The sequence below is a fragment of the Patagioenas fasciata genome, chromosome 5, assembly GCF_037038585.1.
Source record: "Patagioenas fasciata isolate bPatFas1 chromosome 5, bPatFas1.hap1, whole genome shotgun sequence".
Taxonomy (NCBI): domain Eukaryota; kingdom Metazoa; phylum Chordata; class Aves; order Columbiformes; family Columbidae; genus Patagioenas; species Patagioenas fasciata.
The window spans coordinates 48601926-48623915 of record NC_092524.1 but is presented as its reverse complement, the minus strand read 5'-3'; the positions used below and the strand labels follow the sequence as shown (position 1 = coordinate 48623915).

The 21990-nt window shown below is 39.4% G+C and overlaps 1 protein-coding gene across 47 annotated transcripts in view; it reads right to left on the bottom strand.

The window, feature by feature from the left end:
- NRXN3 (neurexin 3) overlaps positions 1-21990 on the bottom strand; it is a 1036700-nt gene that overhangs the window by 253814 nt on the left and 760896 nt on the right. For all 47 annotated transcript variants that reach the window (XR_011739408.1, XR_011739409.1, XM_071809509.1 and 44 more), the window contains one exon: positions 2945-3126. Coding sequence is in view for 45 of the 47 variants with exons in the window: in XM_071809509.1 (XP_071665610.1) it covers positions 2945-3126 (182 nt within the window). In the remaining 2 variants the exon portion in view is untranslated. The remainder of the gene's footprint in view (positions 1-2944; positions 3127-21990) is intronic.

Genomic DNA, 21990 nt, shown 5'->3' with positions numbered 1-21990 from the left:
TTGCTAATAGGGTATTAGTTTTTTACTCTAAGTTTTATAAATAGAGATTATAATGAACATATATGATACTCAAAAAAACCCAAGCAAACTATTAAAAAGTCTCCTTAGCAGAGTATGAGCCACTTTTACAAGCTTTAAAATAGTATCAGATCTTGATAAACCATAGCGTACACTATGACTTTTGGACTGAATTTGAGTTTAGTAGTGCACATTGAAAAAGAATGATCACCAGGTGGCTTGTGTCATCTGTTATCACCAACAGAACACCCAGAGATGTGCAAGGAGGTCGGAACCCAGCAAATAGCATCAAAAATAAAGTCCACAACTGGACTACCCAGAAAGGCCCCAGAAGAAGAGGCCTCCCCAATATTCATCCAGGAAAATCCCTGTCAGTTTCCTTATTGTTACTATTATTGAATAGAATTGCTCCTGAAAAAGTCAAGTTGCTTAATATACATCAAATAAAATACATTAGCGTTGGTCTCCTTGTTTGAATACCTATTTTCTCTTTCTCCTACCATTTGCTTTATGGTTTAAGCATTTTCATTTTTAAAGCTTTATTTTATTATCAGTTTAATCTGCTTTCACAGCTCTGATCTACAAAGTTATTTCTCCCATATTTCAATTATTATTTGATCCATGCTGCCTTTTTTCTCTTTACACTTGAATATGGTCTAATGGAAGGACACGATTTTGAAGAAAAGAAGATGGACAGAGTCTTTGAACATGATGGCATAAAGCATGCAGTAGTTTTCAGTTAGTTATGAAAGATCTTGGTCTCGTGGAAAGCTTGCATGCATTTTGCTAAGAAGTCCTATACAGTCTTGCATTTTAAGTGTCATTTCAAGATTCACCTTTCATTTCTGATTTCAACTTTTTCCAAAATAATCCTGATGTAAGCTCACTTCTGTGACTTTGAACCATAAACCAGATATAACAAAGTCTTACAGACATTCAAGAAGCCAATAAAGCTTTAGAAGTTCCTCTTCAACTTTTCTATTGTGTATAACAGCATGAATCTCTGACTACATTCTTTATGTGAATATTTAGGTAGAGTCAGTGATGTATGGAATGAACAGTAATACCATACCCAGAAGAGCACAGCAGCGTGCCTTTGCTCCTCATGAATGACTGGCAAATCCTCCTAATCCATCCTGACCACAAAAGCAAGAAAGAAATTAAAGACGAACTAGTTCTACATTTGCTGCTAGCGAACATCTTCAGGATAAAATTGGACAAACTACACAGGAAGCACTCAACAGGACTTTCAGTGTTAATATCAACAAAAATTAATAGCTTTGATTTAGATACCTGAAACAATCTGAAACTAGCAACATGCCGTTCAGAGTAGTTTCAACAAAATATGTTGGGAGAAAGTAGAGAAACTTTGATTCCATTCCTTTCCAAAACTGGCTAGAAAGAGAACGTCATGTTTAGTATTTGTGTTGTGTGTGTTCTGTTTTGTTGTTGTTTGTTTGGTTTGATTTTATGAATGCTTACATCTCAGGTTCAATTTGTTTGTTTTGTTTCCATCTATCTAGCAAAATTGGTTATAATGTTAAAAAAACAGTCATAAAAAGTTCAGTTGGGCTCAGTTTTACGGGTACAATTGATAATACTTGAGATCAAGATACAGAGAAAAACCATGTGTCCTCATCATCAATGCTGAAAAGTCTCATTGTGCAAGCTCTTGTCTTAAAACAGGATTAAAATTTTCATTTTAGTACTTGTCTCTTTTTCCCCTCTCACTTCCACTGACTACCTCAAAGAAGAGCCTGACTTCCATTGTCTCTGTAACATTCCATTACACAGTCAAGAGCAACAAGATCCCGTCTTAGATTTCTTTTTCTAAGACTGAACAAATTAATATCTCTGCCCCTCTCCTCACATGCTGGGCATACAGCTCTCCAGCTAAGTGACAGAATTTTACACATAACATAATGTCTGAAGAGTACACATTCTCTTGCTCAAACATATCCAACCACTTAATGTGAGTCACGGAATTACAAGCCATTAGCCTTAACATTGTTCAGTTCTACGAAGTCTTCTGGGTTTCATTTTGTTTTTAAGAGAGCAAGAAAATGTGTTTTCCTTAAGAAAAAAAACAAAAAAAAAAGCCAGAATTTGATCCTCCATTCAAGCACAAAAACCAAACTAAATATTTGGAGAGAAACCAGAATTGGTGACTGTCTGATGAATCAAGGTCATATTCTAACCCATTCAAACAAATGTGAATTTTACAAAAAAATCCAAAATAAAACCACTTAAAGTGTTGCCAATGAGTACTAGCCCTGACTCTTGTTTCAAAATCACTCTGCAACATACCCAGTGCTTCATCATAATTCTGAATGTGGCAAGTTCCAGCAGCAGATTAAGACCCTCAGTCATTCGCATTAGGTCTGTTTTGGCCACTGGCATTCCTCCTGCTTACTCCTATCTTCAAGTTTCTGCGAAATGTCAACAACTCCCCAGGTTGTTCAACACCTGTAAATGGCCCATTCCCTGTCCACCATGAATTAATGCATAAAACGTCAGAAATAATCCGAGCACTGAGCAACATAACCAGCTTCTACCTCTAAGAAAATTTTTGGCTACTTTGTTTGCAAAGGAAACAAAGCAAACCACCTCTCCTCCTACTCTCAGAGCATCACATAAAATAACAAATTCCAAGAGTTTCTAATTCTGGTCTTCTCATTTTCTTAAAGACTTTGACTCTCCCTAAGGCCATCTTCACTCAAGTTTCCCTATAATATTTGTGCATCCCAGTCAATAATTCCACAAAAATCTTAAAGAACAACCTAAGACCAGTTAATTTGATGAGTGCTGAAGATACAGAAAGCCAGGGTATGACACATGCTATTTCAGAGTAACAGTAATTCTTCAAATGCATATTCAGTTAAGAGAAACCCAGGTCTGCCATAGAGATAAGCCTATTTGTACTCACTATGTGCAGCTGCAAAAAATCACCAAGTCCAGGAGCACTGTCAATCCGAACCAGAATGCCATCCTTCACTGTTGTGCTGAAGCCCACAGCAAGACGGTCTGTCCTTGTGCTCGGTCTGTCATTAGCTGGCCAGGTGTACAGTATGAGACCTCCACTCTTCCCAAATATATATGTGGCACCAGCTACAAAACAAAAACAAAAAGAAAACACTATTAGTTACACATTTAAGTTATTTATTTGCCAACTCCGGTAACAATGTTATGACATCCAAGAGGAAAAATATAACAAGCACATGATTTCATTAGTTAATGGGGTGAAATTAATGCCTCCTGCTGGCCAGGCTACTGATAGCACAGAGAGGAGGCTCCAGGAAAACTGACTGGATGATGGCAACTTGTATTTCCAGACTCACCCAGGTAACAGAAAAGGACAACATGTACTGAAATCCTTCTATTTCATGACAAATGACATTGTGAGCTGTCTTTGATATCGGAATTGATTCTACAGGTGTTATAAGACACATGAAAGGGTGCTTTACACTGCCCTCCCCAAATTCTCACATGTATTCTTCCTTCTAAAAACCTGCAAATTTTACTTCATAGGCCAATGGCTCTGGACTGCTAGACACTTTTTCTGATGGAAGGAGACATGAAGGTGAAACAGCTTTTTATTCAGATAAAACATATCTGTTCCTTCACCATTAGCCTTGCATCATTAGACTCTGTAACAAACAATCTAATTTCCTCCTTACGGAAAGTTCATCCTTCAGATGAGCATGGACTCAAGACTCACAAACACCTCCAGAGAGTAATCTAAATGTGCATGTATGTTATACAGAACATCCTCATCTTCCTACACACTTCACAGCAGGAGAACTGCAAACAAATAAGCAAGTTTCCTCTTAAGGTATAAATCACTCAATAAATTTACCCTGTATACAACATGATAAAGCGTATTTTATTATTTCCTAAATAAAGACAAGCAGCATTTAAGACAAAGATAAGTGAAGAGCTTATAAAAAATGAAGGATTTAATTAGTGCTAATTCCCAGACACTACCAGATAAGACACTGCTGTTCAGGAAAAAAACCCAACAAGTCACACCTGTTTCAGAAGCATGGGATTCAATATTCTATGGGGATTCAAAGAGAATATCTGGCAGGTCTCCTTAAGGCTAGACTATTCACACATAGCAGGAGACTATCCTTTCCTCAATACTTCTTAAGACTTTTGGATGTCTGGTCCACATATTTCCAGGTTTGTCTTTACAGTGAACCTGGGAATTTCTTCCTTGCCCTTGTTTTTTTAAGGACAACAACTCTCCAAAGCTGAGCACTGCCCTCCCACATTCATAAGGGCCATCTGAGCAAGGCAGACATACAAGTGAGGAAATACCGTTGCAGATTAGGAAGCTGAGAAATGAAAGTGTTTGGAGTTCACATTCTGACTTGTACTCAACAGTCTGAGTTAGAAGCAGGATTTTATAACTCAGCAGTTATAAAACCAGCCCTGAGCTTCTTGGAAAATATGGCTAAAATTGCTGTCATAGACCCAAATCTACAGGCAGGCCAGGAAGAACACTTCTTAATGCTTCAGCCACTTACTGCTCATTTTCTGAGCACTATTACAATGGGTCACAAGCTACAGAATAGTAAGCAAAAAAAAACCAGCTCCCATTACTACATCAGGGATGAAATAGCTGTAGAAAGTACAGGCAATTACTGGGTACATTTTCTAATCCAATTGAAACTACAACTGATTATGTCTCTTTTTTTTTTTTTTTTTTTTTCCCCACCATATACCGACCAGCATCAGGTATCAAGCAACCGGGAACAGAGTAAACATAGTTAGATACAGAAATAGATGACATCATATATACGTAACTTCTACACTTGCCTACAAAGCTGCAGCTCCACTAAAGCTCTTTATGACCTGAATTCCAAACAAATACTACACATTAGCAGAAATAATTGATACACTTCACTCTCACTTAAGAAGTTCTCTCTAGACATCTCAGCACACATTACCAAAACAGACATCAACATCTCAGGCACACAGAAAGGACATGATTTGTGAACAGTTGACACAATGAGAATGAAAATGAATTCATGTTTCCTTCCTTCCTTCCAGGTCTGTGCATACCCACCCAAACTTGCCCTCAGTAAATCCAAGCAAATGTATCTGAAGTCAGGCTTAGATAGGAAATTTCCCTCATATTTCTGAACTAACAGAAGAGCACATTGACATCTTAGAGCTGTGCACATGTTGTTTCTGTTTCAGAAACATCCATGTTACAAGAATAAACTCTATCTCCTAATTCAGTTTTGAACTCAAGATGGAGGGTGCACAACTATTGCAAAATATGTAGAAAGGGGTTTTGTTTGTCCATTTGTTTAAACACATCCCCAACTGTATCTGTAACCTCTTGGTTAGAGAAATAGTTGGTAATAACTGGGTAGTGAATTATCTATGCATTCCCTCCAGGCACAGGTATACCAACAGTCTGCTATAGACTATGTTACAGATGTCCTTCAGTTTATCCATATTTTTCTAGAAGTTGTGTGTATTTGCATTACAGACTAAAACAAGGCATGGTAAGCAAAACAAGATGAGTTTGCTCATTGTTGATGGTTTCATAGATTAAAACCCCCTTTCCAAAAATCATTCTCACTTGAATTACAATCTTCTCCTCCTTTTCTATGTACTGGTTTTCAGGCCCTTCAACAGCAGGGACAAGTTTGGAAGAAAGTTCTTCATTATTTGCGAAGACAGATGATTTCTTTGCCTCTGTAAAAGCCATTTGGCTGCAGGTAGATCATGTCAGTGCACCTACAAGTACCAATTAGAACCAATTATGTCTTCATAGGCCTGTCATGGGACTTAACTGCTTAATGGAGCTCATTTTTTCCTCAGAGAACACAGATTTTGCTTCTAGGCGTAACTCAAATACATTCAGTACTTTGGGTTTGTGCGCGAGGATCATTCAGATGCAACAACCAGAGCAGCACCGCCCAAATTAACCTGTTAACAGAAGCCTGGGGCCAGCAGTTGTTTCCCTGTTGTCCAGAACAGAATTATCTGGGCCACTTGCTTTACCTGTGTGTAGGCTGAATACACAACAATTTGTTGGATACATCAATGTTTCTTCCCCTCCTTTTTGAGAATGTACAGGATACTCATTGCCTTGTTTGGAAAGAGATGGCATATTAACATCATGCCAGCACTACCTCTTTTCCCAAATTATGAACAAAATAGTCACCTCAGTCTGAAAACTGTGCAAACATCAAGTAAAAGTAGAAGAGGAGGGATAACAAGAGTTACTATCACGCTGTGATTTCATTAAAAAACAAACAAAAAAATAAACCTACAAAACCCACACTTGACTTAAATGCTTCTGTTTGACTGTGGAAACCATGAGTTTATGGAGTTTCAAACTCCAAAAGAATTGAACAAGACAAACAGTAGAAGTACAGTTCTAGACTTCAGAAAAGGAGTTCTCACCTTCAGCAGAACCTGACATAGGCCTGAATAATTCTATTCGGTTGCTCTTGCTTTAAGCTGGTGTGGACTAGTTGGACTAGTTGACCTCCAGCAGTCCCGTTCAGTCTTAGATCAATAACTATCCTTTCTTTGTAATGTTGCAGAGAATTGTAGACTAATCAAGTGAAGAACTCAGTTAAAAAAAAGTTGATGAAAAGAAAGTCTATTCAACTTGAGACCTTCTCATTGCACCTAAGTTCTGTTACAGACCTCTTTATTATACAAGAGCACATATTTCTTTCCAAGATACTTTCTGTTCAAGACAGACAATGAATAACACACTGTTAATGAGCAGCCACTTGATATTTAGTTTTTCCTCATTGTTCAAGGTTTAGTCATGTGCCTCCTTCTAATAAATACAACACCAACTGTGCCCTGAAAATAGAAAAGTCTGAGAGACTGATTAATTCAATTGCATTTACTGTTACAGTGTTTCACCACTTCAACTATATAAGACAAACTTCAACCTATATTGTGCAAAACAGAGAAGAAAAATATTTAATCAAAAATATGAGCGCACAAAATTATTTCCCCAGTAAGCTGTGAGAAGCCCCACTTCTCATAGTGCCCTCAGCCAGATTTACTGCACCAACATGAGAGAACAAACAAAATACATTCAGCTACAGTACTGGGATGCTGCATGCAGAATTTGGTCAGTATTGGGAGCTCAGAGCAGTGAAGAAATCTATGGCGAGGGAAGACTCCCTACAGATTCAAGATACTAGGATGCCATTACATGTTTAACATACACAAAGTTTATAAACTTGTAAACTGGTAGTTTGGCAGAGAGACAGTTGACTTCTCCCAGAAATGACACAACTTGTAACTATAACTTTGGTGTTCAGAGATTTAAATATCAGAGAGATGGATATGTTGCAGCACACATTACAATGCTGTTATTTAAAGTCTGCATATCTAGCTTAGTCAAATTATGTATTTGCTAGCTCTATTCATGGACAGAGTTGTTAGATTATTCCGTTTCAGACAGAACAAAATAGTTTGAGGTGAACACTTCTCATGAAAAATTCGTAACAGAAAAGTTATAAGCAATGTTATAAGCTACAGCAAATAAAGCCTCCTAGTGTATTGTGCTAAAAAACCATTTAGTTGAAGTTGACACCAACAACTACGATTTAAAATCAGTTTTCATTGTTTCTTCATCATCATCCAAAGACTTCAAAAACTTATCTTAAGGAAAAGTATCCTTCAATCAACACAGTACAACTGCAGCAGCTATATCCTTCCTAAAACTAATCCTGTAAATTAGCAGAAAACAAGTCTGTCACATCTGCACAAGATATAACTTCTTTTGTGTCTTAGGGATCCTGTGAATCTTTCCACATTAAATGTTCTATTACAAATCCTCTATTTGCATCTACTAAGCCATCAACAGCCCATTTTGCCTCAGCTACAGCACAGCACACACAATAATTTCCCTGTGGCCTGGAAAATGCAACATTTGGCAGTTATTATTGTACAACACTGTTTATACATTGAAGGGTTACATGCGGCAACTGTGCACTGCGATCTAAGTACAAGTTTAAAATACTATAAATGCTGTAGTTCAGATCTTTACAACTATGAAGTATCTTTAAGATGAAAATTTAAGATGAGAATTATGAGGAACCCAGGCAAATTTAAAAATTACAATAATTAACACCAATATTTATGACCAGTGTCCTGCATCCCTTCATGACAACATTGTCACGGGCAAAACAAACTCAGCTGGGGTACTCTCACTCAATTGGTTTTATGGACAATTAACATAAACTTTTAATTACTAATTCAGGCATTGGGAAACAAAGACAACAAACAACTAAACAAACACTTAGGAAAAGTTCCTTTCCTTCCCCAGGCTCAGCTGCAGTCAACCAGCTCTCGTCCCCCTTCTTAGTCTCATCTCCCTCTGAGCTCTAGGGAGACAACAGAGCAGGAGATGGGGGTCAGAGCACAGAGGTTTCTTTCCACCATTTCTTGACTCTTATTCACTTTCTTTGCTCCAGCACAGGATATCCTTGAGCTGCAGCTCCTCAGGGGTGTTCCTGATCCTTCATGGGTCCCTCCACTGGTCCCAGCCCCTCAGGAGTGTCCCTGCTCTGGCATAGGTCACCCATAGGCCCCAGTCCCTCAGGGTGTCCCTAACCTGTGCTGCAGTCTCCTCAGAGGAATGCCTCATACAACACAAAAACAGTGCATCTCCAGCATGCCCCTGGGAATGTTTCCTTCTACGTCCTTCTCCCTGAACCTCCTCTGTGTCCCTTCCCTTTTCTCCTTTGGTGGCCCCTCACATGCCTTCCCCCTTCATGCATGCTCCCATGAGCCCTCCCATCCAAACTCCTGCGCTTCCTGCTCCCAGTAGCTACTGCCCTTTCTTACACGTGTGTAAGAAGCAACAGCATGTGCTCCTTTGACAGGTTGAAGTTCTAGCACATGGTGGGTCATTTTCACCTGTGTCAGAGCTGTCTGTGACCTCACAGGGCAGTTCACAGCCTCCTCCCACACTGGGTGCTCTGCAGCCCCCTGCCACTCATTACACAATACGAATATCCTGATTGTGGTGGTAATTCGCCAAAAAAAATGAGGTCTGTATAAGTAATGATAACATCTTCCAACCTAAAATAACATAGAAGACAAGGCATATGCCTTTCCCTCAATTATTATGTCTTTATTCTCCTGTATACAATTCTTTCATTCTTACAGTATTGACATTGTTTTACTCCTTAACATTTTTTAAAAGGACTGGAAACATTTTTACATTCCTCAGGGAAGAAATCAGAGACAGGCACCTTTTAAAGACAAAGACTTGGAAGTATACAAACAGAAGAACCCAATTGTATTTTCCTTGTCCACTGATTGTTTTTTTTTTTTTTCTTGGATCTCCGCCCCTCTCCCCCCGTTTTGTGCCTACTTTATGGTCCTATTATTAGGCTGATGCAAAAGGAATTGCATTTTTTGCATTGTTGAAATTTGCCATTTGATGTTGGAATATATTCTTAAATAAATGTGGTTATGTTATACATAATATTAATGTGCTTTTCTCACTTTATGTTTTTTTGCTACTGACTCATTGCTCGCTCTTTATATTTATTTTAGACTATGGAAATTATGTTAGACAAAAAGAAAATTCAAGCGATTCTCTTATTCTAGTACAAAATGGGTCATAAAGCAGCAGAGGCAACTTGCAACATCAATAATGCATTTGACCCAGGAACTGCTAATGAACATACAGTGCAGCAGTGGTTCAAGAAGTTTTGCAAAGGAGATGAGAGCCTTTAAGATGAAGAGCATAGCGGCTGGCCATTGGAAGTTGACAGCCACCAATTGAGAGCAATCATCAAAGCTGATTCTCTTAAAACTACATGAGAAGTTGCTGAAGAACTCAACGTCGATCATTCTTCGGTCATTTGGCATTTGAAGCAAATTGGAAAGGTGAAAGAGCTTGAGAAATGGGTGCCTCATGAGCTGACTGACAATTTTTTAAAATTGTCATTTTGAAGTATCATCTTCTCTTATTCTACGCAACAACAATGACAAGTCTTTCCTCAACTGGATTGCAACATGTGAAAACAGTGTATTTTATATGACACCCGCTGACAAGTGGTGATGACCAGCTCAGTTGCTGGACCAAGAAAATCCTCCAAAGCACTTCCCAAAGCCAAACTTGAATCAAAAAAAGGTCACAGTCACTGTCTGGTGGTCTGCTGCTGGTCTGATCCACTACAGCTTTCTGAATCTCAGCAAAACCATTACAGCTGAGAAGTATGCTCATTACATTGATGAGATGTACTGAAAACTGCAATGGCTGCAGCTGACACTGGTCAACAGAAAAGACCCAATTCTCCATGACAATGCCCAACCACATGTCACACAACCAATGCTTCAAAAGTTGAATGAATCAGGCTATGAAGTTTTGCCTCATCCACCATATTCACATGACCTCTCGTCAACAGACTACCACTTCTTCAAGCATCTCAACAATTTTTTGGATGGAAAACATGACCAGCAAGATGCAAGAAATGCTTTCAAAGAGTTTATGAAATCCTGAAGCATGGGCTTTTGCACTACAGGAATAAACAAACTTATTTCTCATTGGCAAAAATGTGTTGATTGTAATGACTTCTATTTTGATTAATAAGGATGCGTTTGAGCCTAGTTATAATGAGTTAAAATTCACAGTCCAAAACTGCAATTACTTTTGCACCAACCTAATATATTTTATGCTTACTCCGGTACTCTTGACGAGTCTTTCAGGGTATTTCATATGCTGGTGTAAAGGTTTATTAATAATCATAACCTTCTGGTCTTTAACAAGAAGCTATCAGTTCAACCACAGGAAGATTTGTGATGATGGCATTTTGCTCTTCTTTCTTGGCAGGAAAATGAAATGTAGGTTATTTTCAAGAAGTAATATTGTCAAAGGATGGAATCAGTAACACCATTGTACATGATCACAGGTTACATGAGCAAAGCAAGATCAAATTCACATCAGGAAGAAAACCTTGGTAGCATCTGTAATTAACAGCCCTTCAATCAGCAGCCCTTTGAAGTGGTAATCAAATAATGGAGACCTGATAGTTTATGCACACATGCAAAAATTGCCACCAAATCTCAATAAGAAAAGGTGGAAGTTCTGACAAACCCAGAAAAATAAGAAAAAGTGACCTTTATGTCATTGTACCTAGACTAGGCAGTTCATTTACTATTTCCATCATCAGAAAAGGCACTAGTAAAGGAATGCAGGTTAGAATACTGGCATGAAACCAAGTGAGAAGAGATCAGGTATACATCTGCAGAAGCTCAGTAAGGAGATAAAATTTGCTGCAGTAGGAAGCATCATTATTCGGTCACATAATGAAAAAGTAGCTCCCGAAAACATGGTACACAGAGAACTATTCTGCCCTAGCAAGTGGAGATGAACAAAGTAACAAGGAAGAGCTGCTAAGACCAAGTTCTGTTCTAATACAGAATTCTGATAAAATAGGTAGGAGGTTTTATGTGAAATCCGATCAGATTAATCCAATTGCTGCCCCAGAAATTAAAGCGTCTGTGATATGTTCACGGCTTAAGGTAAACTGCATATTTGACCACTCCCTTTCCAGTCAGGGAAACAACAGCGGCATAGCTCTTCAGGCCTTAACATGGTCAGACAGTTCAACACTCTGTTTATTTATGCTTCCTACAGTTTTGAGGGAAAATTAGTCATATATTGAATACCGGCTCTAAAGTAGGAATTTATAGCAAACAATACGGATCGCACAAACCAGAAAAGAGCACTGATAGGGAACAGACTGCCTTAGCTTATTGAACTATTAGGTATACTCCTTCTTATAGAACTTGTTTAGAAACTGCTTATATAGAATTCACTTAGCATAAGTGAGTTTGCTTAGCATAACTTCTGCAAGCTCTGAACCTTTGAACTTTCTGCTTCATTAAGCAAAAAAGGCCTCAGAGTCTTCAAGCTGGAAAATAAAAGGAGCTGCATCCCTGGAGTTAAGTAAGGGAACAGAGTGCGTCTAACAGAAAACAAAACAGAGGAATGTTTTGGTCTGCCAGTAACTTATTTTTCTCTAGCTGCAGGTGCAAAATGCTCCTAAACAGCATGGATGATTTATTTGAGTCTTCGTTACTTGAAACTACTTGAACTGGGTCAATTCTAGGTGTGCTGGAACATCTGTATTGACTACAGAAAACCTAACAGGTGTTCTCCATTTCCAACTTCTGAGATTTTTGTTTATTTTTAAATTATTCATATGGATATTCTCCACTAAATGCACTGCATACAGCTTCTTTGCCTCGCTGTCACATTAGATATATGGTAACATTTCCAACTACCATTATCAAACAAATTAAGAATGAAACAAAAAAATATCAAGAGAAAAGTGATCTGACTGTTTTTTGGATTAAGAGAAAGAAATTAACAGCAGAAGTACCAAGTCATGGGCCAGGCCATTCCTTCTGCCCTTCCAAATTTACCAAAGCATCAGTCTTGATACCAGCTGTTCTTCCTTCTCCAGTTTTAAGCTGTCATCCAGTTGCCCTCAATCTTAAACTTCAACTACATTGTTATTGTAATCTTTATTTCACTTATCCTCTTTCCATCTCACTTCACGTCACACCAAATTAAAAAAAAAAAAAAAAAAAGGTGTTGGTCAAAAAAATGAATCAGAGCTGAGAAGGCAAAAGACAAGTTAGACATCAACAGACACCCTGCCTTCAAGCATAGATGGCAATGTTCTTACAGTATATTGAATAATCTGCAACATCAGGATATCTCAGGGACATCTTTAAGTTACTGTCACTCAATCACACACATGAAGGAATGGAAGCCTAGTCAAAACTGAGTATCATAATCAATCAGAACAAAAAGTCTTACTCCTCCTTTTCCTAAAGATGCCCTCTGGCACTTGCATATCTATGCACCCCAGTTGCTGCATTTTCCACATCCCAGTTTTAAAAGGTCTATTAATACAAACACCTGAAAAATGTTAACAGAGGAACTAATCATCATCCTCTGGCTCACTTGACCATTCCATCACATGATCCTTCCTAAGAGAAAAAAAACAGACAGACCTGATACTTTTTATAACAAGACCACTAAAACTTCTTTTTATTTATCAAGAGCTTTAAATTGCCTAAGAATGAAGAAACTTAAAGCTCTGGAAAACACAAAGCTTCCAGTCTAATCCTCAAAAAAGAGCAAACTTCTGTGCTTAAAATGAGTTTTCATGAACTAGCTCTTTTTTCCTTACAGTATGTTTGCTCTTCTCTTGACAAACCCTCTGAGATTCAGATTGAACACCATACTCATCTCACATCTCAAAAAGCAGACACTGTTTGACATGAAACTGAAGTTCTATTCCTGCTTTAAATACGAAGGAGCCTCTTCTGTAAAAAAGGTAGTTTGCAGATATTCTATTTCCTTCTAACACAAAACAGAAGTAGAAATTTGGATCCCACCTGCTTTCTGTGTTTTTCTCTTTTAATGACAGCAAATTAACACAAGTCACTTTATTCCCAGTACGTGTGCATCAGCCAACAATCAGATCGGATACTAGGAATACTAAGTTTTTTCCTAAATCTGAATTTGCTATGGGGCATGTTGGGGATATTTAGGGATCAGCTGCTGACTAAAATGGACTCAAGATGACCATGTGCATACCAACTTCAACATAACAGACTGCAACTAGGAAAATATTTCAGTAATATCTTCATTTACATTATAGCAACGTAATTGGTCGGACGAGGATCTGGCTAGTTCACTGTCATGTCTTCAGCACTGATTCTAAGTGGACACCCAGGGAAAACTAAGAGTAGAACAAGCGTATTTCCTTAACATATGCACCCAGACTATGAGCCTTTCAGCAATTAACTCAGTCTCATGTGGTTTGCTTGTATAGTTATCCCAAAGAGATCTTATTTCCAAGTATTTATCCAGTCTCTCCTTGAATACATTTAGAAGTTTTGCATTCACAATAATGACTTACAAACCGTTACCCATGACTAACACAAATCTGCCACTGATGTAGCAAGCTAAACACCAGCCAGCTGTGAGCCCCATCAGCAAATGCAGCCTACAGCATCCTGTACTCTATTAACAAGTCTGTAGCCTGTTAATAGATTAAGTGATGCTTCTCCTTTACTCAGTGCTTGTTAGACTACATCTAGAATAGCACATCCAGTTTTGGATTGACAAACTGGAGTGAGTTCAGTGAAGGGCCATGAATCAGCTGGGTGGTTGAAGTGTCTGCCTTGTGAGGAAAGGCCGAAGGACTTGGGCTTTTTCAGCCTGGAGACAACACAACTTTAAGGGTACCTAACGGCATTCTCATAGCACCTGCAAAGAGGTTATTAAGAAGACAAAGGCAGGCTCTTCACCATGGTGGCAGCTGGAGGACAGGATGCAATTGGCATAGTCTGAACTCAGAGAATGTGACCTGATAGAAGGAAATAGCTTCTCTTCACAAAGGACAGACAGGCAGTCAAACAGGTTGCTCAAGGAGATTTTGGAGTCTGTGTGCGGAGGTTAAAATCTGACTACATAAAACCCAAAGCAACCTGATCTGACCTCATAGCTGACCCTGCTCTGAGCAGCTGTTTGGACTAGAGACTGAGTTCTCCTCCAGTCCAAGTGAAGAATCACCTTTTTGTGTGAAGAGTCATCTTTCTTCATACTTGCTCTTGCTACATAGATTACATGCTCCCTAGTTCTTGTACCAGATGACATAGTAATCTTTCCCTACATTTATCCTCTCTGTGTCAACCTTGCCTTGCAGACTCTTATCATACCACCATCCCCAGCCCTTAAGTCATCTCTTCCAAGTAAAGTGACTAGTCATGTCATCAAATTCAGCTCCCCCAGCTTTAGGCAGCCAGATAACAGATGTCAATCTAGAAAAGGTCCACAAGTACAATTCCTCCAATATTCCTCCACGTCTTTTTTTTTCTTTTTTTCAACACATCAGAGTATATAAAAAACATCCTACCAAAACAAAACAAAAAAAAAACACACCAAAGAAAATCAGTGCTCAGAACAAATATACACTTTTCATTACAGGAAGACAAATGGCTTAAAACCACAATGCATTAGAAAAAGAGATCAAAAGAAACTACAAACACAACAGCTGAATTAGGAATTTTGCTGAACAGAAGTGCCCAGAAAACTATGACCAGTTACTGTGACCGTTGCAGGACATGTTTACTGTGGTTGAAGTTATCTACCACCTGGAAAAAAACTTCATTAGGTTGTGACTGTGACTGAATTCAGTAAAGGTAGATGGAATTATTTCTTAGTTGCATTCTACTGCCAAAGAGGAGCTGGACTTTGGATGCAGTTTCTTTTTTCTTGGTGTTTCCTTATAAAAGTGCACACAGAGAGGATGTCCTTGGAGAAGCCCAGAAGGCAGCATGCCAGAAAAGCTGAATACAGAGACTACTCTTAGCAATGAGAAGCACAGCAGGATTCATAGCTCATTTGGTGCTTGGAGGAAGAATTGTGATGTTAGCTCACTACAGTTTTACAGAAACTGGATGGTAACAAAACGGCCTAGACACCGCTCAGGATGGAGGCCAAACTGCTACTAGTCATCTCAGCCCATTCAACTGTCCTCCAAAGAAACTCTTTCTAGTCTTGATCCTTAAGCTATGGCTTATTACATCAAATAAATACACTATCAGGCAGAAACAAACAAACAAACAAACAAACAAAGACCCACAGAACAAAACCACTAAGTCAACCACAGCTCTCTGAGTTTCATTTAGTCACTTCAGGTTTAAGGAGCATATCTTGTGTGGCCAGTTTGCAGACTATAAGGTTTTATTTGTTCAAAATGTAGGTAACCTGTCATTCTTCCTTACATACCCGTTCGCATTTCCTCAGTCACAGATATTAAAACAGAAAACACAGTTTACATTTATAGCCTCCACTGCAGGAGATCAAACCCAAATTTTCAGGCTTGAATGCTAAAAAGAGTTGGGCCAGAAATACTGGCTATTAGATATTGATCAGAAACCCAGAAGGAAATAGTTTTACCAAATCTCACATGCTAAATCAGCAGAGGAGTTGGGAATAGGAAGCTGGCTAACCTGTCGCTGGCCATTAGCATTTCAGCAGCATGCTTTTGAAATAAATTTCTTGATCTATCATCACTTGCCATGGTTTGGCTCATGTCAGAGCAGTCTCCGAGTACACAAGCTTGACTCCTTTCAAATAAAATTAAACTGGAAGATGCAATCCAGCTGTTAATAAGTAATTAGTCTATAAGACCAGACTAGAGCTAGTCTCAAGTAAAACTTCAAGAGTAAAATGCTTACAGCATGGATATCAGGTCCTTGGTACTAAATTTCATTCTGAAAACTCACTCTTATGATGCTTGCTATGCTCCAACGACTAAATGGGACTGTTTCGGTCTATCAAGGAAACAAATTCAGAGTTCTGAGCTTTTCGATCTCACCTCAAATATGACGTCTCTTACAACTATTGGAAGGTCAGTGATGAGAAGAAATGCATTTATAGAAGCTCACCATTCCCAAGGCTCTCTATCCTTCCCCAAGGCCACATAGTAGGAGCATAAAACCGAAAAGTATCCAGAGATAATAATACAGTGTACAAACTATTCTGTAAACGATATGTAGCTCTTCTTGCTATTGTCTCCTCTTCTTGTCACCATGAAAGGACAGCCACTGTTAGGAGAGGTGGACATACATGAGCATTATACAGGCAGTCTGTTAAAAGGTACCATGCCAGAGTAAAAGACAAGTGTAATGGTTATTTAATCATTCTCACCATGAAGTGCCAATTCTTTAGTCTCTTATGACACTCATGAATGATGCAGCGGGCTGGCATGATGAATGCAGAGCAATTCCGACTGACAGATACTTTCAGAGAATTTATATCCTTCCTGCACTCCCAGGACAAAAGGGCTCTTGAGCTGAGTTATCATTTGTTCCATGAGAGGATTTACAGTCTTGCCAGCAACTCCTTTTACCTTACTCTATAAAGCATTTATTTTGATATACGGATTGTGATCATTCAAGAACAACTGTATCTGAAGAAAGTCAGCAGGGGAGAGGAAAAGCAGAGTGGTTCTGAATAACTTGTTCACCTTGACCTGGGACTTGTTCCCCTCAGCCAGTTTGCTTTGTCTTTGATACCAGTTCTTTCCCAGCATCCTCTGCTATCCCAATTACAAATGTAATATCACTCGAGGGAGACATTTAATCTCCCATGCCTGGCTACCCCTCTTTCAAAGCGAAAGATGAAGTTTAGCCACAAAAGCCACCCATCCTAATCCTTTCTTTTCATTTCGCTAGAAAGCACCTCAGCATCGCAGTTCTTACACCACAGCATCGCAGTTCTTACACCACACTGGAGTAGCCTCCATCTTATGCAGCAACAGCTCCTGCCACAAGATTCAGTAGCAAAGCTGCACCCAGGCCCTATCCAGGGGAGCAGGGTGATACAGACACGCCACACCATAGCCTCAACAGTTCTGAGTGACTAAGATATTCCCATTGCCCTGATAAACACATCACCATCAAACATGGATTTGAGTGAAGCATTTTAGCTTGCAAAAAATGAAACATTTCTACCCTCTGGTGGAGGCAACCAAGACTTTGATATTCAGCCATTCCCTATAAGTTTTTCCATCCCTATTGTTTCCTCAGAAGTTCAGCAGCTACAATCTAGACTAAAACATATCCCCCCGAGTCTGTTGCCTTCAGTTGCACAGAGCAACAGCATACGTCACACAAGTGAGGATAATGGAAGGACTGTGGCCTGATCACAGTCATCTAATGGCAGCAGCAATTTCCCTACACTTCATTTTGAAAGAATTAGGTGTCTTCAGGCAGAGAAGCAATAAGTTTCTATGGATATTACGATCATATCCATAATATCCTCACAGAAAAAGCTATTTCCTTTTCTTACACATTTAAAATTATGCTTTAACACTACAGTTTTGCACCTGTATACCATATTTAATCTTAAAGGCCTTGGCATTTCCTGTTCCTGAAGAGGACCTATACAAACTAAGAGGAGGAATTTAACTTGCTTGCCTTTGAAATGAATCTCTTGTTACATTAAAAGGTGAGGCACCACATCACCACACAGTGCTAAGGTAGACCAGTGACAGATGCTACCCAAATACCTATCTAGATATGGAGAAGTCTGAGAGACTGAAAGGGCAATGTCTCAGACATTGTGGCAAAACCAGTTCTGCAACATCCAGCCACAGGAGATGGGACATCATTAGTAGCAGGAGATGGGACATTCAGGGTAAGGTGAATTGCGATCTGCACGTCCAGGACAAGCTAACAAGATACAGACAAAGACTGGCTGATACAGAAGGTGAGGGATGTGTCAAAGGACATGCAGCTCTGTGTTCTGATAGGCCTAGCATGGCACTAAGGGATAAGATCCCAGACTGCTCAAGACCCTTGAAGATGGTGAGACCCTTCAGGACTCTTCTGCCTTTTGCAATCACCCCCAGGGACACCTGCACAACAGACCAAAGATTATGAAAGCAGGCAATCCAGAGGACTATACAAAGCCCACCTGTACAAGCACTGGTGGCACACTCACCATCCTGAGGGCCACTCCACACACCAGGCTCACTGCAGGAACTGAACTAGACACTGGGGGACACTGCACACTGCTGGATCTCAGACTACGAACTCCACCATACACATTGCAGAGCTGTACGGGTGGTGAAATCTCTCTTTCTCTTTCCTATATTTCTATTCTTTTGCTTTCCTTTTCATAAGTAGTGTAGTAACATAAGGCTTACAGCCCCACATGTGCTACAAATGTTTTATGTTTACCAGTTGAGCCTAAATAACATAATTCCTTCTCCCACCAAACCATTTGCCAATTGGGCCAAGCTGCAAAATAGAAGTCTCTTGTTTACAGACCTTAAGTATCATGTATACTCTTTTCCAACCAAGGGGACTGATTAATCTGAGTTACCCTTCCCCCAGAACCATATCTCTGGGCAGGACATGACAAGAAGGAACTTCCTTGAGCACTGAGTGAACCATATGGTATTTAATAGCTATTGCTAGGAAGTTTTAGAGAGGGAAGTTAAATTAATAAATCTAAAGAAACAGCTAAAATGGGTAGGCCATGTCCTCTTAATCTCATCTCCTACTCCCACTGAGACATGTTGATTAAAATTGATAAATATTTCCTTCACTCATATTTCACGTGTACATTAAAGTCCATCTCTGCAAGCACTGAACCTCAATATTTTAGTTTCAGTCTCTACTGCTTTATTGTAAATGGTCAGCTGTAGTCCCAATAAAGCATTTAATTACTAAATCATTTATTTGGGACACAACACAAGGAAGAGTTCTTTTTTGGGTATACCTTCCAGGATGCCAATGACATACAATTCTACAGAAAGCGCTGTTCTGTACTCCCTGAAAGGGAAAAAAAGTCTCTCTCAAATAAGCTGGAAAAAGAAATCCCAGTCTATCTTTTTTCTCTCCCCTGTGCTGTAAATGCAAACTATTGATTTACCTCTAGCTCTTTCATGCCTTTCACACGCTTCAATAATACAGAGGATTTGTTCTTCATCCTTTCATCTCCAGGCCTGGAATGCCTCTTAAGCTCTACGTTAAGGGTCACTCATTCTTTCTCAAACTGCAGCACTTGCATCCTACAGGTGACAGTTGGAGAGGCATGCAAGCAGCACGTAATCACCTCCTGACTTCTTTGGAAGGTAAGACAGACAGAGAGAATTTTTGTAAAACCTAGCTTTTCAAACTTTTGATCATTTATGTTTGGCCTTTTAGAAGCATCCTTCTGAATGCAATACAGCAACAGTAAAATTTGTATAACAAGTCATTTTCAATGCCTGCACCTTTCATTGAAGTTGAACTGGCAGCACTGAATAATGCTGATGATTCAACCATCAGAAACCATAACTTCATACTGCCATAGAAAACAGACAACATGTAAGCCTTCTCACCACAAATGCCTAGAAACAAGGAACCATCAAATAATTGGAAGGAACCAGTAGAGTTAATGCAGTTTCCCCTCTCCTTCAACTCAAAGCAAGGCTGATGACATTAAATTGCTTAGGAACTTCTCTAGTCGAGTTTTGAATAGCCCAAAGAAAGGACATTCAGCTACTTCTCTGCTGCCAACCAGTGCCAGTGTTTTACCACCCTACTATTTAAATCAAATTTTTCCACATTCCATCTGGTGCCCAGGTTGTCAACACAGACATTAAACAGTACTGGCATCAGCATCAATCCCTGAGGGGCATCACTAGTCATAAGCTGCCCATTGAACTTTCTGACACTGAGAACAGCCCCTTGAACCAGCAGTCAAGCCAATTACCCACCCACCTCGTCATCCACTTACCTAGCCCATATCTCACTAGTTGGGTGTCATGGTTTAAACCCCAGTTGGTAACTAAGCACCATGCAGCCACTCATTCCTCTCCTCCCCCTCTCCCCTGTGAGATGAGAGGGGGAATAGAAAAAATGTAAGACTCCTGGATTGAGATAAAGACAGGACAGCAAAGGAAGAGAAAACAATAATAATAACAAGGATAAAAGAAGATACAAAATGAGCGATGCACAATGCAATTGCGAACTACCTGGAAACTGCTGCTCAGCGCATCTCCGAGCAGTGGTTCCCCCAGCCAGGTTCCCCCACAATGTATACTAAGCATGACATCACATGGCATCAAGTATCCCTTTGTCCAGTTGAAGTCAGCTGCCCCAGCTGTGCCCCCTCACAGCTGCTTCTGCACCTGGAAATGCATGAGAAGCTGAAAAGTCTTTGACTACCTACCAACAACTAAAATATCAGTATGTTAACATTATTTTCATTCTAAATCCAAAACAGAGCACTTTATCAGCTACTAGGAAGAAAATTAACTCTATCCCAACCCAAACCAGGACATTGGAATATAAGGATACTGCAGGAGACTCTATCAAAGTGTTTGCAGAAGTCAAGGTAAACAACAACTCCTGTACCCCTGTTGTTCATAAAGCAAGTCTCATTGTAGAAGGCAATGAGGCTGGCCAGGGATACTTAGTCCCCAGTTAACCCATGGGGGCTGTTCCCAGTTAGATTTTTGTCCTTTGTGTGCTTCTGAGTAGCTTCTAGAGAAATTTGCTCTGCAATCTTCCCAAGAACTGGTGTTAGGCTGATTAACCTGTAAGACTTGAGTAGACATGGCATTTGCCATTTTTCTTCCCTAGTCATAATACCCCATTAGTAAAATTTCCACTTCCCCCCACCGACCCCCGCCTCCTGCTAATTTCTCTCCAAGTATCTCACAACTCCTCATTATATTTATTGAAGATCAAAGTACCACAGTGTGATGCAGGCTCTTGGATATTAAAGTTCCTGCTGTCCTAGAAAGAATTTTCTCCATTCGCATGTGCTTATTCAATATTCTTGTTAAAAATAGATCTCCTCTTGCAACAGCTCAGGAAATGACGTTTAGTCTGATGGCTTGCAACCATTAGTTTATCTGTTTAAGGGCCTGAAAACATACAGAGAAATTCTTGTTCCAAGATCAACCACTTAGTTCATCAAAGGGCAGATCCTGCTCCTGAGCTATATGATTACCTAACTGTTTCATGAAACACATGAAGTGCAAACAGTATTCCATATACCATAATGCCCTATTTACTTACAAATCCAAAAAAGTGTTCTCCTTCTTGTGGGAATGGACTTAGACACCCAGTCCATTAATCTGATCTTTTCTCCCATTTTAACTAAGTCCAATAGTCTCTCATGTAATGTATTTTGTTACAGGTTGGCTCTTCAGATTTAGATCTTCTGCTCCAAATCCAACTCACAACTCATTTCCTTTGTTCTAAAGAATAAGATTACTACAGAATCGGTTTTGCTTTTCCATAAGAGAATGCTGTTACAAGATACTCTCAAAACCTGTGGGAGCTGTGGTTTCTTCAGGGAAGCCTTTCCAACATGCCATTCTAACAGTTATATCTCCCTTCAGTACTACTAAATATATTGGAAAGCATACT